The sequence below is a fragment of the Nicotiana tabacum genome, chromosome 19, assembly GCF_000715075.1.
Source record: "Nicotiana tabacum cultivar K326 chromosome 19, ASM71507v2, whole genome shotgun sequence".
Lineage (NCBI taxonomy): Eukaryota > Viridiplantae > Streptophyta > Magnoliopsida > Solanales > Solanaceae > Nicotiana > Nicotiana tabacum.
The window spans coordinates 13,344,706-13,364,223 of record NC_134098.1 but is presented as its reverse complement, the minus strand read 5'-3'; the positions used below and the strand labels follow the sequence as shown (position 1 = coordinate 13,364,223).

Sequence of the window (19,518 nt, the reverse complement as noted above, 5' to 3'; positions counted from 1 at the left end):
TCTTAAGAGATGAGAAAGGGAGTTGAGTATAAGTTTTGTGTTTAAATTAACAGTTCAGAAATTCAGGAGACTTGATCTTGAATTTCTAATTAGAGCTCAGATATTTTAGATACTAAGTTGTGAATTCCAAACTAGCAATTCAAAAATTCAAGATATTTAATCTTGAAGTTTGGGTGACTTGCTTCATCTGTGAATACATTGAAAATTGTAAATATATTTTACACATGCTTAAAAGTGGCTAATGGTGCACTCTTACTTTTAATAGTACTCTTTATTGAAAGAAAATTGGAAAACATAATAAAAGTCTTTCATAATAGGTATTTAAAAGCATTTATTTATTTAAATAATGCTTATATGAAACTGAGTTTACGTATCATGTTTCTGTAATTGACTCTAAAATGTACTTTTTTGGATAATTGGTCAACTAGAACTGTTTCTAAAACTGATAAAGAAACACATCTCAAATGATTCAGTCAAACACTAATTATTACGTACCTATCTAAAACACTTCTCTAAAAATGTCTTTTTACAAAAAAGTTTTCTTAAAATAAAACGATTTCAAAAGTTTGACCAAATGGGCAATAAGAGTCGATCTTACTATTTTGCTAACCATTAAAAAGAACACCATTTGCAGGGCAATAAAGAAATTCGATAGGGAATATTCGGTCCTTTCGTCATCTGTGGTAAGTGGAGAAAATTATTTAAAAGACTCCTTTTTCATCTCTAAAGAGTAAAGGTTATGTGTTCTTTCAAACATCATAAGATATATTTAAACGTCTCACTGGTTTTATGTTTATAAAGATTTTTTTTTTAATATCTCTTTTATCGTCTCTAACTCTATAAAAAAGAGACAAAGAAGACTTACATGCCAAATATTATGCTTAATCTCTCTTTCAAACCTCACAAAAGAAGTATTGTTACTTGTTAATTGTTATAACTGTGACATAATAGTATCTATTATCCGGGTTAAAAAATTTAATTTAATTTAATTTAAGGTTAAGTGTCATACGATAAATAACAGAAGCACAAAAAATAAAATAACGCATATAATTCAGGAATCAAAATTACCTACTGGTAAATAATTTCACTAATATAATGGAACAAAAATAACGCATATAATTCAGGGATCAAAATTACCTACCGGTAAATAATTTCACTAATATAATGGAACAAATGTTCCAAATTTCAAATCCTAAATTATCGATTCAGAGTTTATTTGGTTGGAATTTGATAATTGACAGAGTGAAACCTTAAGAAAGAAATGAGATTGAAAGAAAGGTGGATTTTCCGGCTAAATTCAGCCGGAAATCTCGAACTTGACAAATCTTTTATGGTTCCGGCATCCAGCTATATGGACAAATCACCGGCAAATTTGTTCTACGGCGGCGTACAGAGAAACATCTCGAACCTGTTTGAGCTCAATCTCTCTTACAATCACTTCTCCGGCGAAATTCCGTCGAGTCTCCGGTGGGCTTCACCAACTTCACTATCTTCAGCTTGAATGGTCTACAAGAAGTTAAAAAAGAAATTAGGTTCTATGCACCGAGTATTTACACAATCAGGTAATTGAAGATAGTCTATTTAATAGCAGTAATTAGAATAAATGATAAGTAATTTGCTATAACGTAATTGAAATCATTACCGTGTATATAACTTAAATTGCGAGACCACGCTCTTAAAGTCAGTTTCAGAACAAAATTAGACGCAAACTCTGTACTTTCCCCTTGTTTTATATTTCTCATTTTGTTTCAATGCACACTTTCTATATTTAAAGATAATTTTATTTTGAAGTTCTTATTTTACGAGATATACAGGGCCACACAAATGCGTATGAATTATTTTAGACCATCAGTTTTAAAAGTGTTTAATTCTTTTTAAAATTTTGTGTCCAATCAAATTTGTACGGGAGGAAAAATTTGTGTGATGGATTGAATTGAATATTGTCATTGACAGATGTGAACAATGTGGTTTCAAGTTACTTTGGTAGAATTTACCAAGAACTGACAACGAATAAAGTATACATAAAGGAAGGAGCAGATACATTTTCGTCAATTAAAGAATTACTGGAATGGTGAGCAAGTCTTTGTTAAACCGTGTGATAAGTCAACCAAAGACTTATGACAGTAATAAAGAAGATAGTGCCTTAAATTGCAACTGAACACAACTTTCCTACATCTGCAAACTTCTTTCACATTCATCTACAATGGCTTCTACTTCTTCACCCACTCAAAATTGGAAGAATGATGTTTTCTTGAGTTTTAGAGGTAAAGATACTCGTAAAACTTTTGTGGGTCATCTCTACTATGCTCTAAAACACAAAGGGGTTCACACTTTCAAAGATGATGTAAGGTTAGAGAGAGGAAAGTCCATTTCACCTGAACTTGTGAAAGCTATTGAACAATCAAGATTTGCTATTGTTGTATTTTCTAAGAACTATGCATCCTCCACTTGGTGCTTGGATGAACTTGTAAAGATCATGAAATGCAAGAAAGAATTAGGACAAACTGTGATACCCATATTCTATGACGTAGATCCATCGGATGTGAGTAAGCAAAGTGGAACTTTTGCTGAATCATTTGCTAGACATGAGGAAAATTTTAGAGATGATTTGGAGAAGGTGCAATCTTGGAGGGATGCATTTGGTGAGGCAGGCAAAACAGCAGGATATGATTTACCAAATGGCTACGACGGGTACAAGGCTCTCTTTCATTTTCCTTCTTATTCTCTGTATCCTTTTAGCATAACAAAATTCATGTCAGTCAACTATACTTTAATCCCAGTAGTTGGGGTTGTCTATACTCTTCACTATTCAGGGTATTCATAGAAAATTCACACTCAAGAAAATATTTCTGTAGTTTATCCAGTATACCGAAGATATGTTCTCAGTCAGGAATATTAATAAGTTCTTGGGAAATCAAGGTAAGAGCTTAGTTCATCATTGACTAAACAATAGCCTCAAAGATATGTTTGAACAACTTAGAGAAGCTAAAAGTAGTTATACTACCCTTATGCAATTTAAAAGAGAGAAAAAAAAAGGTAGGGCTGAAAAAATAAAAATATGCTGCTTTGTGTGTTCGAGTACCACAATGGTTGAGGATATGGATTATTGTCTCCTTATATGGATTTGACAATCCTTACTTCATGAGCTAGTTTTGTGGTTAAGTTAGGCCTAAGATCCATTTCTTAACATGTTTTTTTAGAGCCAAACCCATCTCTATTCTTGGTTTACCCAATTTTATGGCCCTCATGTTATGTTGTCCATCCTCCAAATGTTTAGTTTTGGACGTGTGAAGGGAGTTAGAATCCCACATTATTTTTGGATATGAGTTGTTGTCGCCTCATATGGTGTTGGACAATCTTCATCCAATGAGCTAACTTTTGGGGTTAAATTAGACATAATGTCCATTTTTTAATAATGGTCGTTTCCCAAAAGATATATCTCTAAATGAAGAAGAGAAAAAGGTAAATGAGAAAAATAAGGAACCAAACATTAACTGGGAGAGGAATTGTGAGAAGTATAGCGCATAAAAGTTTCATTAATTATGTCTAAAGTGTTTTACAATATCCTTTTTATATAGATTACATAATAATAGATATTTATTTCCCAATGTGGGACATTATACATTATTAACTATCTAGCACTCCCACTCAAGTCGGTCATATAAATCATATGTACCGAGCTTGCTACAGATGTAACTAATACGAGAACCAGTAAGGGACTTGGTGAAAATATCTGCAAGATGATCATTCGACTTCACAAACTTTGTACAATATCTACTGGGAGTATCTTTTCTCAATCCTCTCATGGAATACCGGATTTGACGCAATATGAAGAGCAACTTGATTATCACACACCAGTTCTATCTGGCTAATTTCTCCGAACTTCAATTCCTTAAGCAACTGCTTGATCCAAACTAGCTCACATTTTGCCATGACTCGATATTCTACTTTTGCGCTAGATCGAGCAACTACATTCTGTTTCTTATTTTTTCAAGAGACAAAATTATCTCTTACTAGAACATAATATCCAGACTAGAACGTCGCCTCGATCCTCGAATAGTAATCCTTTGCCTGTAGCTGACTTTATATACCAAAGAATGCGAACAATTGCACCATAGTAACTATTATAGGGAGAATCCATAAACTGACTTGCAATACTCACAGGAAAAGAAATGTCAGGTCTAGTCATTATGAGGTAATTCAGTTTTCCAAGCTACCGCCTATATCTCCAAGATCGCTAAGAGGCTCCCCCTGTCCTAGCAGAAGCTTAGCATTTAGATCCATAGGAGTGTCAACAATTGTGCAACCTATCATTCCTGTCTCCTCAATAATGTCTAAGGCATATTTCCGCTGTGAAATAGCAATACCTGAGCTAGACTAAGCAACCTCAATACTTAAAAAATACTTTAATCTACCCAGATCCTTAATCTGGAAGTGTTGAAAGAGACGCTGCTTCAGATTAGTAATACCATCCTGATCGTTGCCAATAATAACAATATCATCAACATAAACCACTAGATAAATACACAGATTATGAGCAGAATGCCGATAAAACACAGAGTGATCAGCTTCACTACGAGTCATGCCAAACTCCTGAATAACTGGGCTCAACTTACCAAACTAAGCTCGAGGAGACTGTTTCAAACCATGGAGTGACCTGCGCAATCGGTATACAAGACCATTAGACTCCCCCTGAGCAATGATACCAGGTGGTTGCTCCATATAAACCTTTTCCTCAAGATCACCGTGGAGAAAAACATTCTTAATGTCTAACTGATAAAGAGGCCAATGACGAACATCGACCATGGACAAAAAGAGGTGAACAGATGCTACTTTAGCCACGAGAGAGAAAGTATTACTATAATCAAGCCCAAATATTTGAGTGTATCCTTCTGCAACAACACGAGCCTTCAGCCGGTCAACTTGGCCACCCGGGCCGACTTTGACTGCATAAACCCAATGACAACCAACAATAGACTTACCTGAAAGAAGAGCAACAAGTAGGGATGGCAAACGGGGCGGTGCGGGTGTGGGGCGGTGCGGGTTTAAAGCTATGCAGGGCTGGGCGAGGCGGGTTTTAGGTTATGCGGGGCGGTGCGGGTGCGGGTTGAAATAATTTTTAAAAAAACTGATGCGGGGCGGGTTGCAGGTCTATGCGGGTTTACGCGGGTTTAAGCAACTTTTTTGGTTGGCCTATTCTGCAAATTATCAGCAACACAAACCTAGATACAAGTTTAAAAATGCGGTAAACTTTCTAATCAAAATAGTAAAAGCTATTTAAAATTTTTAACCAAAGTTGGAGAATTACGACAGAGCGCTTATGGGGTTCTCACTTTCTGTGGAGTCAAATCCTGCACTTGATGGTACAGAAGATATGAAAATGATGATTAGACTTCTGGACAAATTAGACATATTGCTTAAGGTGAGGTTAATTATTTTTGGTTGGTTAACTTAAAGAATCGTCAAGTTATCTTCTCCTTATTAATTCTAATGACATCATTAGAGTCATTAGAGAATTCTTTATTAGTTTCTTCAAAGACTATAGCCCCCAGCATATATATATATATATATATATATATATATATGCCTACTTTGGTTTTATATTTTCTATACGACTTTCTTTTTTAATTATTCAATGTGTATAGACAAAGAGTAGAATAATGCCTGCAATTTCGTGATCAGATTAGAGCAAAAATTAATATATCGTGAATGATAAGATAAAAAGGTGGAGAAAAGCAGATAATAATATAGAGAGAGTTAATATCAATCGAAACAGTAATAATGTAAAATACTACTTTACAATGAATAATAATATATTAAAGGGGTGATTTGCGGTTTTTACAATGAGCAACAAAAACTTTTTTTTTCTAATTGCCGAATTCATTACACAATCAACAAAAGATCATGCATTTATTTTTATTAAACTGAAAATTCCATCCAAAATCTCAAAAGAAAAAAAACTAACAAAATGAAGAAAAAAACTTATGCGGGGCGGGTGGACGCGGGTGTCGGTGTGGGGCGGGTGAACGCGGGTGGAAATGCTATGCGGGGCGGTGTGGGGCAGGTTGAAATCCTTGTGGGTTTACGCGGGTTTGCCCCGCAACCGCACCGCACCGCACCGCACCGTTTGTTATCATTAGGAACAAGCTCCCAAGTACCACTCACATGTGAAACAGACATCCCGTCAACCATAGCATGTCGCCATCCTGGATGAGATAGTTCCTCACCTGTAGACTTAGGGATGGAAATAGTGGACAAAGATGATACAAAAGCGTAATGGGGTGATGACAGACGATGATAACTTAAACCTACATAATTGGGATTAGGATTAAAGGGTCGTTTGGTAGGAGGTACTCCGTATTAGAAAAAACAATGCAAGCATTAGCTTTGTGCATTACTAATCCCTCATTTGGTTCATTTTCTCAACCTATGTATAACATCCTATTTGGTATTATCTTATGTATAACTAATACATAGCAAACCATGGTATTAGCAATGCAGGGTTTTTTAATATTTGCATAAACATGGTTAAAGACATAATTGCCCCTCAAATCCCTTAAAACCTATTCCAAATACTTTCTACCATATTTTGTAATTGACATGTTGACTACACATGATCGTTATTTCAATTTACTATTTTAATACCGACGAAAAGTATTTAAAAATATCTTGTGTTTGTTTAGTAAATGAAAAATATTTTCTGAAAAAATTATATACTAAAGATTAATAATAATATTAGCAAATGGAATAGTGTAAAAGAATCCACTATTTGCTCCCGTGTAGAAAACAATTGGCTTTAGAGAGTAAAAAATGTGGAGGGTAATAAAACTGTTGCAAACATAGTGTACAAAGTTAAAGAATGTGGAGGGTATTTTTGTAAACAATCAATTTTTTGCAATGCCTTAATACACCAAAAACAGTGAATAAGAAATAATCTCAGCATAATTAATATCAGCATTACTAATACACCCTATTCAACGTTATTCTTATACCTCCTACCAAACGACCCCTAAGTATGGATCATACACTTTTTCGGAGTGCAATTGGTGGACTAGGAAGAGACAAGTACGCATTAGCTGCAGAAATTGATGCAAGACGTGAATTATCTTGGCCTGATGCTGGACGTGGACGACGATGATAAGTCAAGAGTGGTGGCCTTGTGACTGGGGATGTAGGAGGAGCAACTATAGATTCCTCAAAAGTCTGTATAGGTAGTAGTGGTTGTGGTGGTGCCGTGTATGTAGATTCCTCACAAGTAGGTACATGCAAGACCTCAGATTTATTAAGATGATCAGAAGAAGTAAAGTAAGGTCGAGACTCAAAAAATGTGACATCGGCTAACATAAGATACCTAAGAAGATCAAGTGAGTAGCAACGATACTTCTTTTGAACCCGAGAATAACCAAGGAAGACACACTTAGGAGCTAACTTATCTTTTGAAGGAGCTAAGTTGTGAACAACACATGTACTCCCAAAAACACAAGGAGAAAGAGAGTATAACGGTGACTTAGGGAACAATACTGAATGTGGAATCTGATTCTGGATAGTAGATGAAGGCATCTGACTAATCAAGTAACAAGCTATAAGAATTGCATCGCCCCAAAAATGCAGTGGAACATGGGACTAAATGAGAAGTGTGCAAGCAGTTTCAATGAGATGCCTATTCTTTCTCTTTGCTACCTCATTTTGCGGTAGCATTTTGCTGAGGGGCATACAGATTAGATATTTGATGGATAATTCCTTGAGAAGTCATAAACTGCTGAAACTGAGAGGATAAGTATTCTAAAGCATTATCACTACGAAAAGTGCGAATAGAAACACCAAAATTGATTTCTAATTTCAGCACAAAATTCTGGAAGATAGAAAACAACTCAGAACGATCTTTCATTAGAAAAATCCAAGTACATCTTGAGTAATCATCAATGAATGTAACAAAATAATGTAATCCTAGGGTTGAACGGACTCTACTAGGATCCCATATATCAGAATGAACTAAAGAAAAAATAGACTCCGAACGACACTCAGCACTACGCAGAAAGGTGGCTGGGGTATGTTTCCCAAGTTAACACGACTCACAATCTAATATAGACAAACTAGGCATCATCTTCAGTAGCTTGGATAAATTCGGATGTCCTAAACGTCTTTGAATTAGATCTGGAGGATCTGTACCTGGACATGCTGTGGAGGGATTTGGTGAGTTAAGATAGTAAAGGCCTTGTGATTCACGCCCTGTACCAATCATCTGTCCTGTATTGCAGTCCTGTATAATAAAGGAATCATCAATAAAATATATACCATAATGGAGGGCATGAGTCAAAGACTAACAGATGCGAGATTACAAGGATAAACAGGGACATAATGAACAAAATCCAAAGTGATGGAGGATAAGGGATTAGCTTGTCCAATTCCTTTTGCTTTTGTTTGGACTCCATTGGCTAAAGTAACATTGGAAAGAGACTGAGTATAAACACTATTTGACAAAACTAACCTATTACCAAAAATATGATCAGAGGCGCCTGAATCCATGACCCACGGTCCAAGAGTAATAAGCTGGGAAACACAAGCAAAGGAATTACCAGCAATAGAGGTATCTGTCTGAGCAATAGAGGCTACTTGTGGAGGTGTCTGTTTACTTGCTCGATACTGAAGTAACTCATTATATTCTTCTTCAGTTAAAGAAAACCCCTGGTTACCTGTAGTCTCGGTTTGAGCAACATGGGCATTTTTAGGCGGTCGACCGTGCAAAGAGTAACACACCTCACGAGTGTGTCCAATCTTATTACAATAAGAACACTTGGGTCGAGATCTTCCAAAATGACCTCATCCTCGTTTATTCTCCATAGTCTGAGATATCTGCTTTTCCATTGTCTGAGATGCGAGAATAGATGAGTCAATAGTTGGTGGTGACACCACTGTGTGACGGGGTGGCGTAGCAAGACGAAGAAATCGAGAGAATAGTTCATCAACCGTAGGAACCGAAGAATTAGCCAAAATTTGGTCAAGCACCGAGTCAAGGTCATAAGACAGTCTAACAAGTGTAAGAACTAGAAACATCTTCTGTCGTTGCTCTTGCTGTTTTTCAACACTAGCAGTGATTGGCATGCAGCAACAACAACAACAACAAACCCAGTTTGATCCCAACAGGTGGGGTCTGGGCATGAATTTCTCAAATTCTTCCATAACTGCCTGCACCTGTCCTAAGTAGGTAAACATCCAATTTCTGTTTCTTTAAGTTTGTCATCCGAGATATCACCTCATAAAAACGAGATATGTTATTAGTGTATAAAGTACGAGCCTTCTACCAAACTGAAAAATATGTATGAAATGGACGAAACAAATGCATTATCTTGGAATTAGTCGATCACCATAACAAACTACATAATTGAGCATTACTTTTCTCCCAGAGTGCTTTGGCTTTTTCGTCTCCATCACTACTCTTCTTGGTTAGGTGATCTTGAATACCTTGACCCTTGCACCACAACTCAACAAAAGAAGCCCAAGCTAAGTAGTTTGAACTTTCCATCAAGGGTTCCAAAGTAATCATCAAACTTGAATTTCCAGAACCCGTGCTGAATCAAAAATATCAAGTCCCAAAGACATTGTTGGACCAAATAGCACAGACAATCAAGAACAATAAAAAAACTCACAGGAACAGTGAAGAAAAAACAATGTATCTTGCCGGAGACTGAATAGTCGCCGGAAAATAAAAAGGTTCGGAATTTGATGTAACTTAGATGGATAGACTCGGAATAGTCTCGCGAGCAAGCTGTCCAAAAGGAGTTTTGTCATAAACTGGCCAGAAGGCAGCTCATGCGCCAGAGAGTGAGGAGATCTTGCCAAAAATTTTCCCCTGGGGGTCGGCGCGCGGGGGGGGGGGGGGGTATTTTTCGGCGGGGTTTGCTGGGGTTTGGTTGCCGCAAGGTGGAGGACCCTGTGGTGGTGTTGGTTTTAGCACAACACTGAGGGAAAAGTAGGTGACGCAATAACAACCCTAGAAGTCGCCGTAAATTGACACACGACGACTGTCTGGCGGAGTTTTCTTTCCCGGATGTTTCTCACCAACGCTCTGATACCATGTGAGAAGTATAGCACGAAAAAGTTTTATATTTCTTATCTAAAGTGTTGTACAATGCCATATTTATATACAGTGATTACATAATAATAGGTATCTAATTCCCGATGTGGGACACTATACATGACTAACTATCTAACAGGAATCAAAGGGGGTATGTGAACAAGGAGAAATGACATATGATTGAGCTCATTATTTTCTGATTTTCATGGTCCCAAAAGGATTAGAAATACTAAATCTATTACATAACTAGTAAATTTGTCCGCGCTTCGCGCGGGATTAAAAAATATCTATAAATTTGTTAAATGGTATTATAAATTTATAGATGTAAAGAAAAAGAAACATGAAAATACTTGTGTTTCCTTCTTATCTATAAAAATCATGTGTAACCTAACCATCCTATCCTTTTTTTCCTACAATGATAGAATTCTATATCTTGTAAAATTTAATTATCACAATCACTCATCTGTAATGATATGCTAACTCAAAATTAAAATCATATTCTATTTTTCGCAAATTTAATACCTAAAGCATATCAACATTATTTAGCTCATATTGGGGACCAAAAAAGCAAAACAAACCACTAGATGCATAAGAAATTGTAGAAATTACATATGGTTATAGTGATTAGGAGGTTTTACAAAGAATTCCAAAGTAAATACCTCTGGTAATTACACATAGACAATCACTTTAAAAATTTCTCATGATTTTGACCCATAAACAAAACAACTTTGAAAAGCTCACAAAAAGCTAAAGAACTCACAAAAAAAATTAAACGCAGTCAATATCCCAACTCCCAAGTATAACATTCTTCATTGTAGATTATGGAAAGAATAATCCCAAGCATGATGAATAAATAGGAGTAAAACTATATAAGTTTCTATTTATAATACGGAATTAAGAAAAATATCTGAAACACCTTTAAAGTAAATTTAAAAGACAATAAACACAATAATCCTAACCATAATTAACAAATACAAGTTTCTATGTATGACGCAGAAGCAACATAATATAATTTTGAAAGTATTATCAAACAATAATGCTCAATTGAAAAGAAAAACTTCTAACATTATAGTAAATTATAATAAAATAAATATTTTTTCAGTAAAGTAAACCAAATAAACTAATACCATCAGTAAAATAAAGGGAAGAATAGTTTTTTGGTATTTTTTCTTCAAAAAGATAATCTACAAAAGGAACATGCAAATTCCTAATAATAAAAATTGGAAACCTTAGAAAAGAATACTTCAAATGCACAACAAAAAAAGCCCGTATCTCTCCCTCGATCAAATTAAAGAGCTTGCGATTCTAGAATAGACACAAAATCTATATGTACTTGTTTCTGACTATTATCAATGAAGTTCTAGAGTTATTATGAATATTTATATGTAAGTAGTTTTTTAGCTTTTGTTATATTTTTATTCTTTATCATAAAACATCATATTTTGATTCCGAAGAATCTCTCTTCACGTGACACTCCCCTCTCATTCTTGCAAATACAATCCATTTGTATGCAACCCAAATGATATTCCTACAAACACATTGAATATTTTACTCAAGCTTAACATTAACTCATTGCACATCAATATACTGAAATTCTCAACTCGAGATACTCCTACCCCTAATTATACATCACATGAAAGAAAAATGATTCTTATGATTCTATACGGTACGGCTATCATTAAAAGCTCAAGGAAATCATCAAAAATAAAAGACATCCATAGTAATGATAATAGACATTCTAACTAACTAAATATCGCCAACATGAATCATGATTCGATATAGAATTCAAAGGAAAAAGGCAAAATGGCCTCCGGGCCACTTAAACTTGTACCCGTTTGTCAACCCGGTATATAAACTTTTATTTTTTCCATTTGGACACCTCTACTTGATGAACTGAATACTAATAAACACATCCGACTGAACGTGTTCTTCACTCGCCGTGACATGACTGACACGTCATATACTAAGCCTTTTATTCTTTGACATGTGTAATCTGTGGGTCCTACTTTCAAAGAAAAATCATTTTACCAGATTTTTATTCTCCTCTTTAAAAAATTAATTTTTGTCTTCTCCTTCATAGTCAAAGCTCCCGCCGATCCACCACCATTTCACCATATTCAATACTCGGCCACCTAAAACCCTCCCACTTTCTAGTCTCAGGCCACCACTAGCAGTCTCTCCGCTCTATTCAGGTGCTCTTTTTTCTCTCTGCGTTGTCAAGCTCTTGGAAAGTTTGAGTTACATTCTTTCAATAATCGGACTTTAATAAAACCAAATTATTGAATGCATGTTTGCGAACCTGTATCAATTCCATGGCACAAATTTAATGTATTTCGTTTTCTCTTAGCTAGGGCATTTCTAGGTTATATACTTACCGACATATCCTGCAGCTTAATTTGTTAGTTAATTCTCGAACTCTGAGTGTTTGATTATATCTTTAAGGCCACCTAAAACCATCCCACCTAAATCTGAAAGCCAGACCATTGGTTTATTTGAGGTATTTTTATGGAGCATAGATCCACCATTGTTGTACAGTGAAGAGCTTCAAAGCCTCTAATAGAGATGAAAAAAAAAGAGAAACAGAAGGACTTGTGATTTCAGGGGAAAGAAAAGAAAAGAAAGGGAAAGGGGATGGGGAGATGGGGTGTCGGGTGGGTTTTTGTAATTTTTTATTCTTTTTTACTTTTTATCTTTTCTTTTCATTTTTAATTACTCAAGCAAATTGCTTTCACGCGTTTGATTTGCGTGATATGCACACACTATTGCCACGTCACACATATTGTTGCCACATAGGTTTGGTCAATGGTCAGAGGTGTTTATTGGTACTCATTCCGTCAAGTACAAGTGTTTAAATGGAAAACTTGTAAGTTCATTTACCGGGTTGACAAACGGGTACAAGTTTTAAGTTGCCCGGAGGCTATTTTGCCAAGGAAAAACATTAAATTAAAGATAGAATATATTATATTAAAAGAGAGAGAAGGGGGATAAGTGGAGAACTTGCTCTTGTCATGTTTAACGGTGTGTGAAATCCAAAAGGGAGTGCAAAGGAGGAATAAATAAAAAACAGATTAAAAACCAAAAGGAATGAAAACAAAGAATATTGAACAAAAGCAGATTGACAGTCTTTGAAATTATAATGAGATTAGCACTTTATGCTTTTGACATTCTAAATAGAGTTCCTATATATATAACTTATAAATCCAGCACTGTTATTAAACTTTAAGGCAAATAAATGCCTCTCAATTGCTGAAACGTAGTGGGAATGACATTCTAATTAATAGAGGCTTCAACTGATTATTAAGACAAATAAAGACCACATCAATTGCTGAAAGTAGTGGGAATATGTAAAGTCTGTCGACAGCAAAAAGAGAATTTTGGACCAGATGAGAGGAAAAATGTCAAAAAAGGAGATACTATCTCCGTTCCAGTTTATGTGAACCTATTTCCTTTTTGGTCCGTTCCAAAAAGAATGATCACTTTCTAAATTTGGAAACAATTTTGCTTAAACTTACAATTTTACCCTTAATGAGAAGCTTTTATAACCACACAAATACTCTGGGCCCCTTTTTGAATTGTTTATGACCACAAATTTCAAAAGTCTTCATTTTTTCTTAAACTCCGTGCCTAGTCAAACAGGTTCACATAAATTGGAACGGAGAGAGTGAAAGAAAAATAGGAATGCTGGTTAGAGAGGTGCCACATCACCTCAACTATGCCCAGCTTTATATATTTATATAGATTTCCACACTAATTGTTTTTCATGGTTTTGAATGGACTAGGAATACTTAGACGTATCAATCATGCACTCTGTTTGTGAAGCCTCGTTTCAAGTTGTTTTTGCAATTGCTTGTACAGGTATGAATCGAATTGCATCCAGCATGTTGTTGAAGACATACTGGGTAAATTGTGTCAAGTTACTTCAACCATTGATAATGATTTAGTGGGGATGGAGTCTCGAGTGCGTGAAGTAAGTTCATTACTAAGGATGGAAACACCTGATGTTCGTTTTATTGGAATTTGGGGGATGGGCGGCATTGGTAAGACAACAATTGCAAGCGCTGTGTTTGGCAAATATTCTGGCCTATTTGAAGGTGTTTGTTTTCTTGATAATGTTGCAGAAATGCAAAGGACATATGGACTGCAATATTTGCAAGGTGTTCTCCTCTCAAAAATCCTAAAGTTAAGCTTAACTATTACAAGTGTATATGAAGGCATGGAAATCATAAAGAAGAGGTTGCGCTCAATGAAGGTTTTTATCATTCTTGATGATGTAAATCAAAAAGACCAATTAGAAATGTTAGTTGGACGGCATGATTGGTTTGGTAGTGGTAGTAGAATTTTGATTACAACAAGAGATAAAAATTTGTTAGATAATCATATGGTGGATGAAGTGTATTCTGTGAACTTGATGACTCTTAATGAAGCTATTGAGCTATTTAACCTACATGCCTTTAAGCAAAGAATTCCTAAGAAAGACTTTGAGGAGCTTTCAAATCAAGTTGTACATTGTGCCGGTTTGCTCCCTTTAGCTCTGAAAGTTTTAGGTTCGTTTCTCTATGGATTAGACAGGAGGCATTGGAGATCAACTTGGAAAAGGCTGAAGGATCTGCCAAATGATGAAATTCTTGCTAAGCTTAAGATAAGCTTTGAAGGACTGGGGCATGTTGATCAGAGACTCTTTCTAGATATTGCATGCTTTTATAGAGGAAAATTGAGGAGTTATGTAGAGGAAATACTTGAGAGCTGTGATATCGGATCTACAATAAGAATAAAAGTCTTAATTGAAAAGTCTCTTTTATTTATCTCACCATATGACACAATTGAAATGCATGATTTGATACAAGAAATGGCCTGGCACATCGTGAGTCAAGATGACTCACGAAGGAGTAGAATATGGCTTCCTGAGGACATTGAGGATTTGTTTACTGGAAATTTGGTAAGATATGTCATTATCTCATTCATAAGAACTGTATTGCCATCATCCACTTTTAGGTTCTGTACGGATTTCTTGTTCTTTTTCTTTTCTTTTTTCAATTATTTTGCAACATAGAATTGTATTTTGTTTTCTCATTTGTGTTGATCACATCACTTTTTAATATTTTATATCATTTTTTGGTTAGTTAAATGAATGAGATCAATTTTGTTATTCAACAAATGTATAATGGGTACAATTGTCTTGTGTTTAAAATGTTGTTTCCTCATGATTTTTAACTAAATCATTTTGATACATTGACACACAGAGAGAGAGAGAGAGAGAGAGTTAAATGAATGAGATCAATTTTGTTATTCAACAAATGTATAATGGGTACAATTGTCTTGTGTTTAAAATGTTGTTTCCTCATGATTTTTAACTAAATCATTTTGATACATTGAGAGAGAGAGAAATGAATGAGATCAATTTTGTTATTCAACAAATGTATAATGGGTACAATTGTCTTGTGTTTAAAATGTTGTTTCCTCATGATTTTTAACTAAATCATTTTGATACATTGAGAGAGAGAGAGAGAGAGAGAGAGAGGGAGGGAGGGAGGGAGGGAGGGAGAGAGAGAGAGAGAGAGAGAGAGAGAGAGAGAGAGAGATCAATTTTGTTATTCAACAAATGTATAATGGGTACAATTGTCTTGTGTTTAAAATGTTGTTTCCTCATGATTTTTAACTAAATCATTTTGATACAGTGACACAGAGAGAGAGAGAGAGAGAGAGAGAGAGAGAGAGAGAGAGAGAGAGAGAGTGTCTTGTGTTTAAAATGTTGTTTCCTCATGATTTTTAACTAAATCATTTTGATACATTGACACACACAGAGAGTATTCATTCTACTAGGAATCACATTCTTTTGTTATCAGTTGTTTCTTTTTCCATATTATTGTATTTGTGTGGTCTCGTCTTTTGATATCTTTTTCTTGAATTGAACTACCAATGAGTATATGTAAGATTAGGAGACATCCCCTTGCAAGTTCATGCCAATATCTACTTCAAGTATTAATCGAACTTTCAGCTATGGAAATGATTTTCACACAATAGTGTTTTTTAAAGGTTTTCTTTTGTTTCCTTTTAGGAAGCAGAATCTGTGGAGGGACTATGGATACCAAGGAATTACATTACAAAACAGGATATATCATATTACAACATCAGTGAAGCATTTAGGAGAATGAAAAGATTAAGGGTACTTGTAGTTAGAGCAACAGATTTCTGCTCTATTGACCCGATTACTCATCTTCCTAGCAGCCTAAGGTGGCTTGATTGGGAAGGTTGCCCTTTAAATTCATTGCCACAGAGTTTTGAACCATCAAAGCTTCTTCGCCTTGATATACTCGAATGTACTACACTTCATAAACTCTGGTTAATTCCGAAGGTAGGATTGTTACCATTCCTTTCCTTTGGCATTCTTATTCCATATTTTTTAAAGTTAAATCAATCTACTTGCTGAATGTTATCACATAATTATAATTTCCTTCCATTCTAAACAGGGTTTGGACAAACTAAAAACTTTGTACCTCAGCTATTGCGAACACTTGGAAGAAGTTCCAAGCTTTGAGATGATGCCAAATTTAGAGAGAGTAAAGCTAGAGGGATGTAAGAGTTTGAGAGAAGTGAGCCCATCCTTTGGAGTTCTCATGAAGCTCATTTCACTGGAGCTAATTGATTGTCAGAGCCTTGAGAAGCTTCCAAGTTATATTCAGATGGAATCCCTTAAGAGTCTCAAACTTTCTTGTCTTCCAAAGTTGAGGGAATTACCAGAAACCAAGGGGTTGCACCGTTTATTGACATTGGAGATAACTGATTGTCAGAGTCTTGAGATGCTTCCAAGTTGTAATCAGATGGAATCTCTTGCAACTCTCAAACTTTCTTGTCTTCCAAAAATAATGGCCTTGCCGGCAACAGAAGAGATGCACCATTTATTGGAACTTGTTATAGAATATACTCCAATAGTAGAGCTTCCGGTGTCAATTGGAAATCTTGGTTCCCTCAAACAACTACGGTTAAGTCATTGTAAAGATCTAGTAAGCATTCCGAACAGCTTTTCTTGTCTGAAGAATCTAAGAGTTCTTGTGATCTACAACTGCAAAAGACTTGCAGATTTGCCAGAGAAGATGGGTGAGTTGAAGCTGTTAGAAAAGCTAGTATTATCTGGTACTGCAATTTCCCAAATACCTCCTTCAGTTGCAGACCTTCATGAACTAAGCTTTTTATCATTCTCTCCCTGGTTTGGATACAGAGAAGATGCAACTTTTCTGTTACCCTCTGCATCAGGTTCATCGTCATTTAGGGTGTTAAAGCTTAATAAGCACACACTATGTAGTGGAGAACATTATCAGGATCTTGGATGCTTATCTTCTTTGGCTCACTTGGATTTGACTAGAAATGATTTTACTAGTTTCAATGAAAGCAACAATCAGCACTTTCATTACCTAGATATAACATTTTGTGAGAAGCTTGTAATGCCCAGACTTCCATCATGCATAAAGGAGTTATATGCATATGATCCTTTAGTCTTGAAAAGCATCCCTGATTTCCCCACCAAATATTCAGAGCTGTATTCAGTGTCATTCACACAGCATATTGAGAATAGAGGTGAACTGACTGATATCTTGCACTTTGTCCTCCACTTAATTAGTGTGGCATCTCAGGTATCGCTCTTTCTCTCGCTCGTCATTTTTCTGCTTATCCAATTAAGTTTAAGGAAATGGAGATTGGAGCTAATGCAATTTTCTTTCGTGCAGTCTGAGAAAAGGCTACCATTTAGCATTTTTTTCCCTGGAGATATAAGATGGAGCGGGTTCAATTATTATCGAAAAGAGCATACGAAAAGATTCTCCACTCCACTTGATCCAAGTTGGCATGAGAGTAAATTCAAAGGATTTGTTATATGCTTTCGTGTACCATTGGATACTGTTCAGAACCAGAAACCTTTGGATTCTAAATCACGAAGAGGAAGTCACTGGTTCGGTTGCACTAAGGTTACAGCTAAGTTAGTGCAAAGATATGACAGGCAAGAACAAGATGTACTCCAGAAAAAATGTTTGATTGTTGCTCGCCAAGCAATTTGCTCTCATAGTAGTAAATATGCCATTTGCTTTAGCTACATACCTTTTCTAGCACTATGGCATACTTCTGATAGTGAAAAGGGGAAGAAGCCAAATGATTATTGCTTCTTTGAGGCGTCTATAGACCCAGGCATTGCAACAAAATGGGGACTTCTTCTGGTGTACGAGAATAAAATTAAACAGATAGATCAATCAACCATCTCGGTCCAACGTGATGTGGAGTCTCCAAGTTCTGACCTGTTGAGAGAATCTAATGATGACCAAGTCCAGAAAACGGAGGATGCTTCTGTTAAGAGAAGACGGGTTGATTTTTGTCAAAGAGATAATATGGTTTCATTTGAAGCTGGCTGCTCTATGAAATTTCAAGCGATGAAGGACTCATGCTCTCCCAGTGACTTTCAGACTCTCCAAATAATTCCTGATCAACAATTGGAAACACCATGCTCTTCTGCAGCTCAAAGCTTCCGACACAGGGAAGAGTCATGCTCTTCTGGACAGCCACAAACTTTACAGCTCCCTCCAGCTGATCGACAAGTTGATGAAGCGATAAATGAGGCTACCTCCTGCATGGTATTTGAACTGGAAGCGCCAAGCTCTTCGGAGCAGCCTGAATCTTTTGAAGTCTCTCCAGATGAGCGCAAAGATAATTCAGTGACAAATGGGTCAAGCAGCTCTGAGGTATTCCAAGAATTGGAGGCACCATGCTCTTCTGGACAACCTCAAATTCTCCAGCTCTTTCCCTAGCATTCATGATTTAGAATCACTAGCAGCCTCTTAATTTGCTGGCGTGACGTGAAGCTTTTGGATCTTATGCTTTAGGTACTTCTGTCTGGTTTAGAAAATATTTTCTAAAGTGAAAATGGTATTTGAAATATAGAGTTGTGTTTGGACATGAATATAATTTTGGGTTGTTTTTGAAGTTTTGTGAGTGAAAATTTTGAGAAACAGCTTTTTGGAGTTTTTCAAATTTTCGAAAATTTCCAAAATGGATATTCAAGTGAAAATTGGAAATTTTATGAACAAACGCTGATGAAAAATTTCTTATGTCCAAACGGGCTCTAAATACGATATATTTCTGTATACCAAACCTCCAAATCCATTTTTCCAACAAGGCTATGTTAGTTCCACTTAGATTCAGCCCTTTGTTGTTCCGCTTTGTTCCTCAAGAGGAAAAGGAAAAAAAAAAAAGCTCTGTTAAACACCAAAGCCGTAACTCCTTCACCTCCACCTTCATAGGAGCTATTTAGAGAATGCAATGATGAGCATTGAGCAAGGTCTGAAAATGAATGATGTTTTTTTAAGAGAAGATGATATAGTTCTGAAAAGATGATATATCTCAATGGTCCTTTTGGATACTGTTGTTTGTTTCCAATTTATTATCATGCTCCTAAACTGTCT

General features: G+C 35.8%; 1 protein-coding gene across 2 annotated transcripts; it reads left to right on the top strand.

The window, feature by feature from the left end:
* The first annotated feature begins 1,423 nt into the window (after window positions 1-1,423).
* On the top strand, window positions 1,424-19,124 carry LOC107767675 (TMV resistance protein N-like). Of its 2 annotated transcripts, none has more exons than XM_016586755.2 (6): window positions 1,424-1,562; window positions 1,954-2,691; window positions 13,931-15,011; window positions 16,131-16,427; window positions 16,543-17,703; window positions 17,797-19,124. In XM_016586755.2, exons 2-6 carry the CDS (start codon window positions 2,204-2,206, stop codon window positions 18,862-18,864), a joined length of 4,095 nt encoding a protein of 1,364 aa, XP_016442241.2. In that variant the 5' UTR covers window positions 1,424-1,562; window positions 1,954-2,203; the 3' UTR covers window positions 18,865-19,124. The 2 variants fall into 2 exon arrangements, with proteins under 2 accessions (XP_016442241.2, XP_016442242.2); XM_016586756.2 differs by having other exon boundaries at window positions 1,433-1,562; window positions 2,532-2,691.
* Window positions 19,125-19,518: the final 394 nt, after the last annotated feature.

Excerpts from the sequence above, each read along its gene's own strand:
- LOC107767675 (XM_016586755.2), top strand. The coding sequence starts at position 2,204 with ATGGCTTCTACTTCTTCACCCACTCAAAATTGGAAGAATGATGTTTTC. Across the intron at positions 16,428-16,542 it reads AACTCTGGTTAATTCCGAAG|GGTTTGGACAAACTAAAAAC; the intron begins GTAGGATTGTTA and ends CATTCTAAACAG. Across the intron at positions 17,704-17,796 it reads TAATTAGTGTGGCATCTCAG|TCTGAGAAAAGGCTACCATT; the intron begins GTATCGCTCTTT and ends TCTTTCGTGCAG.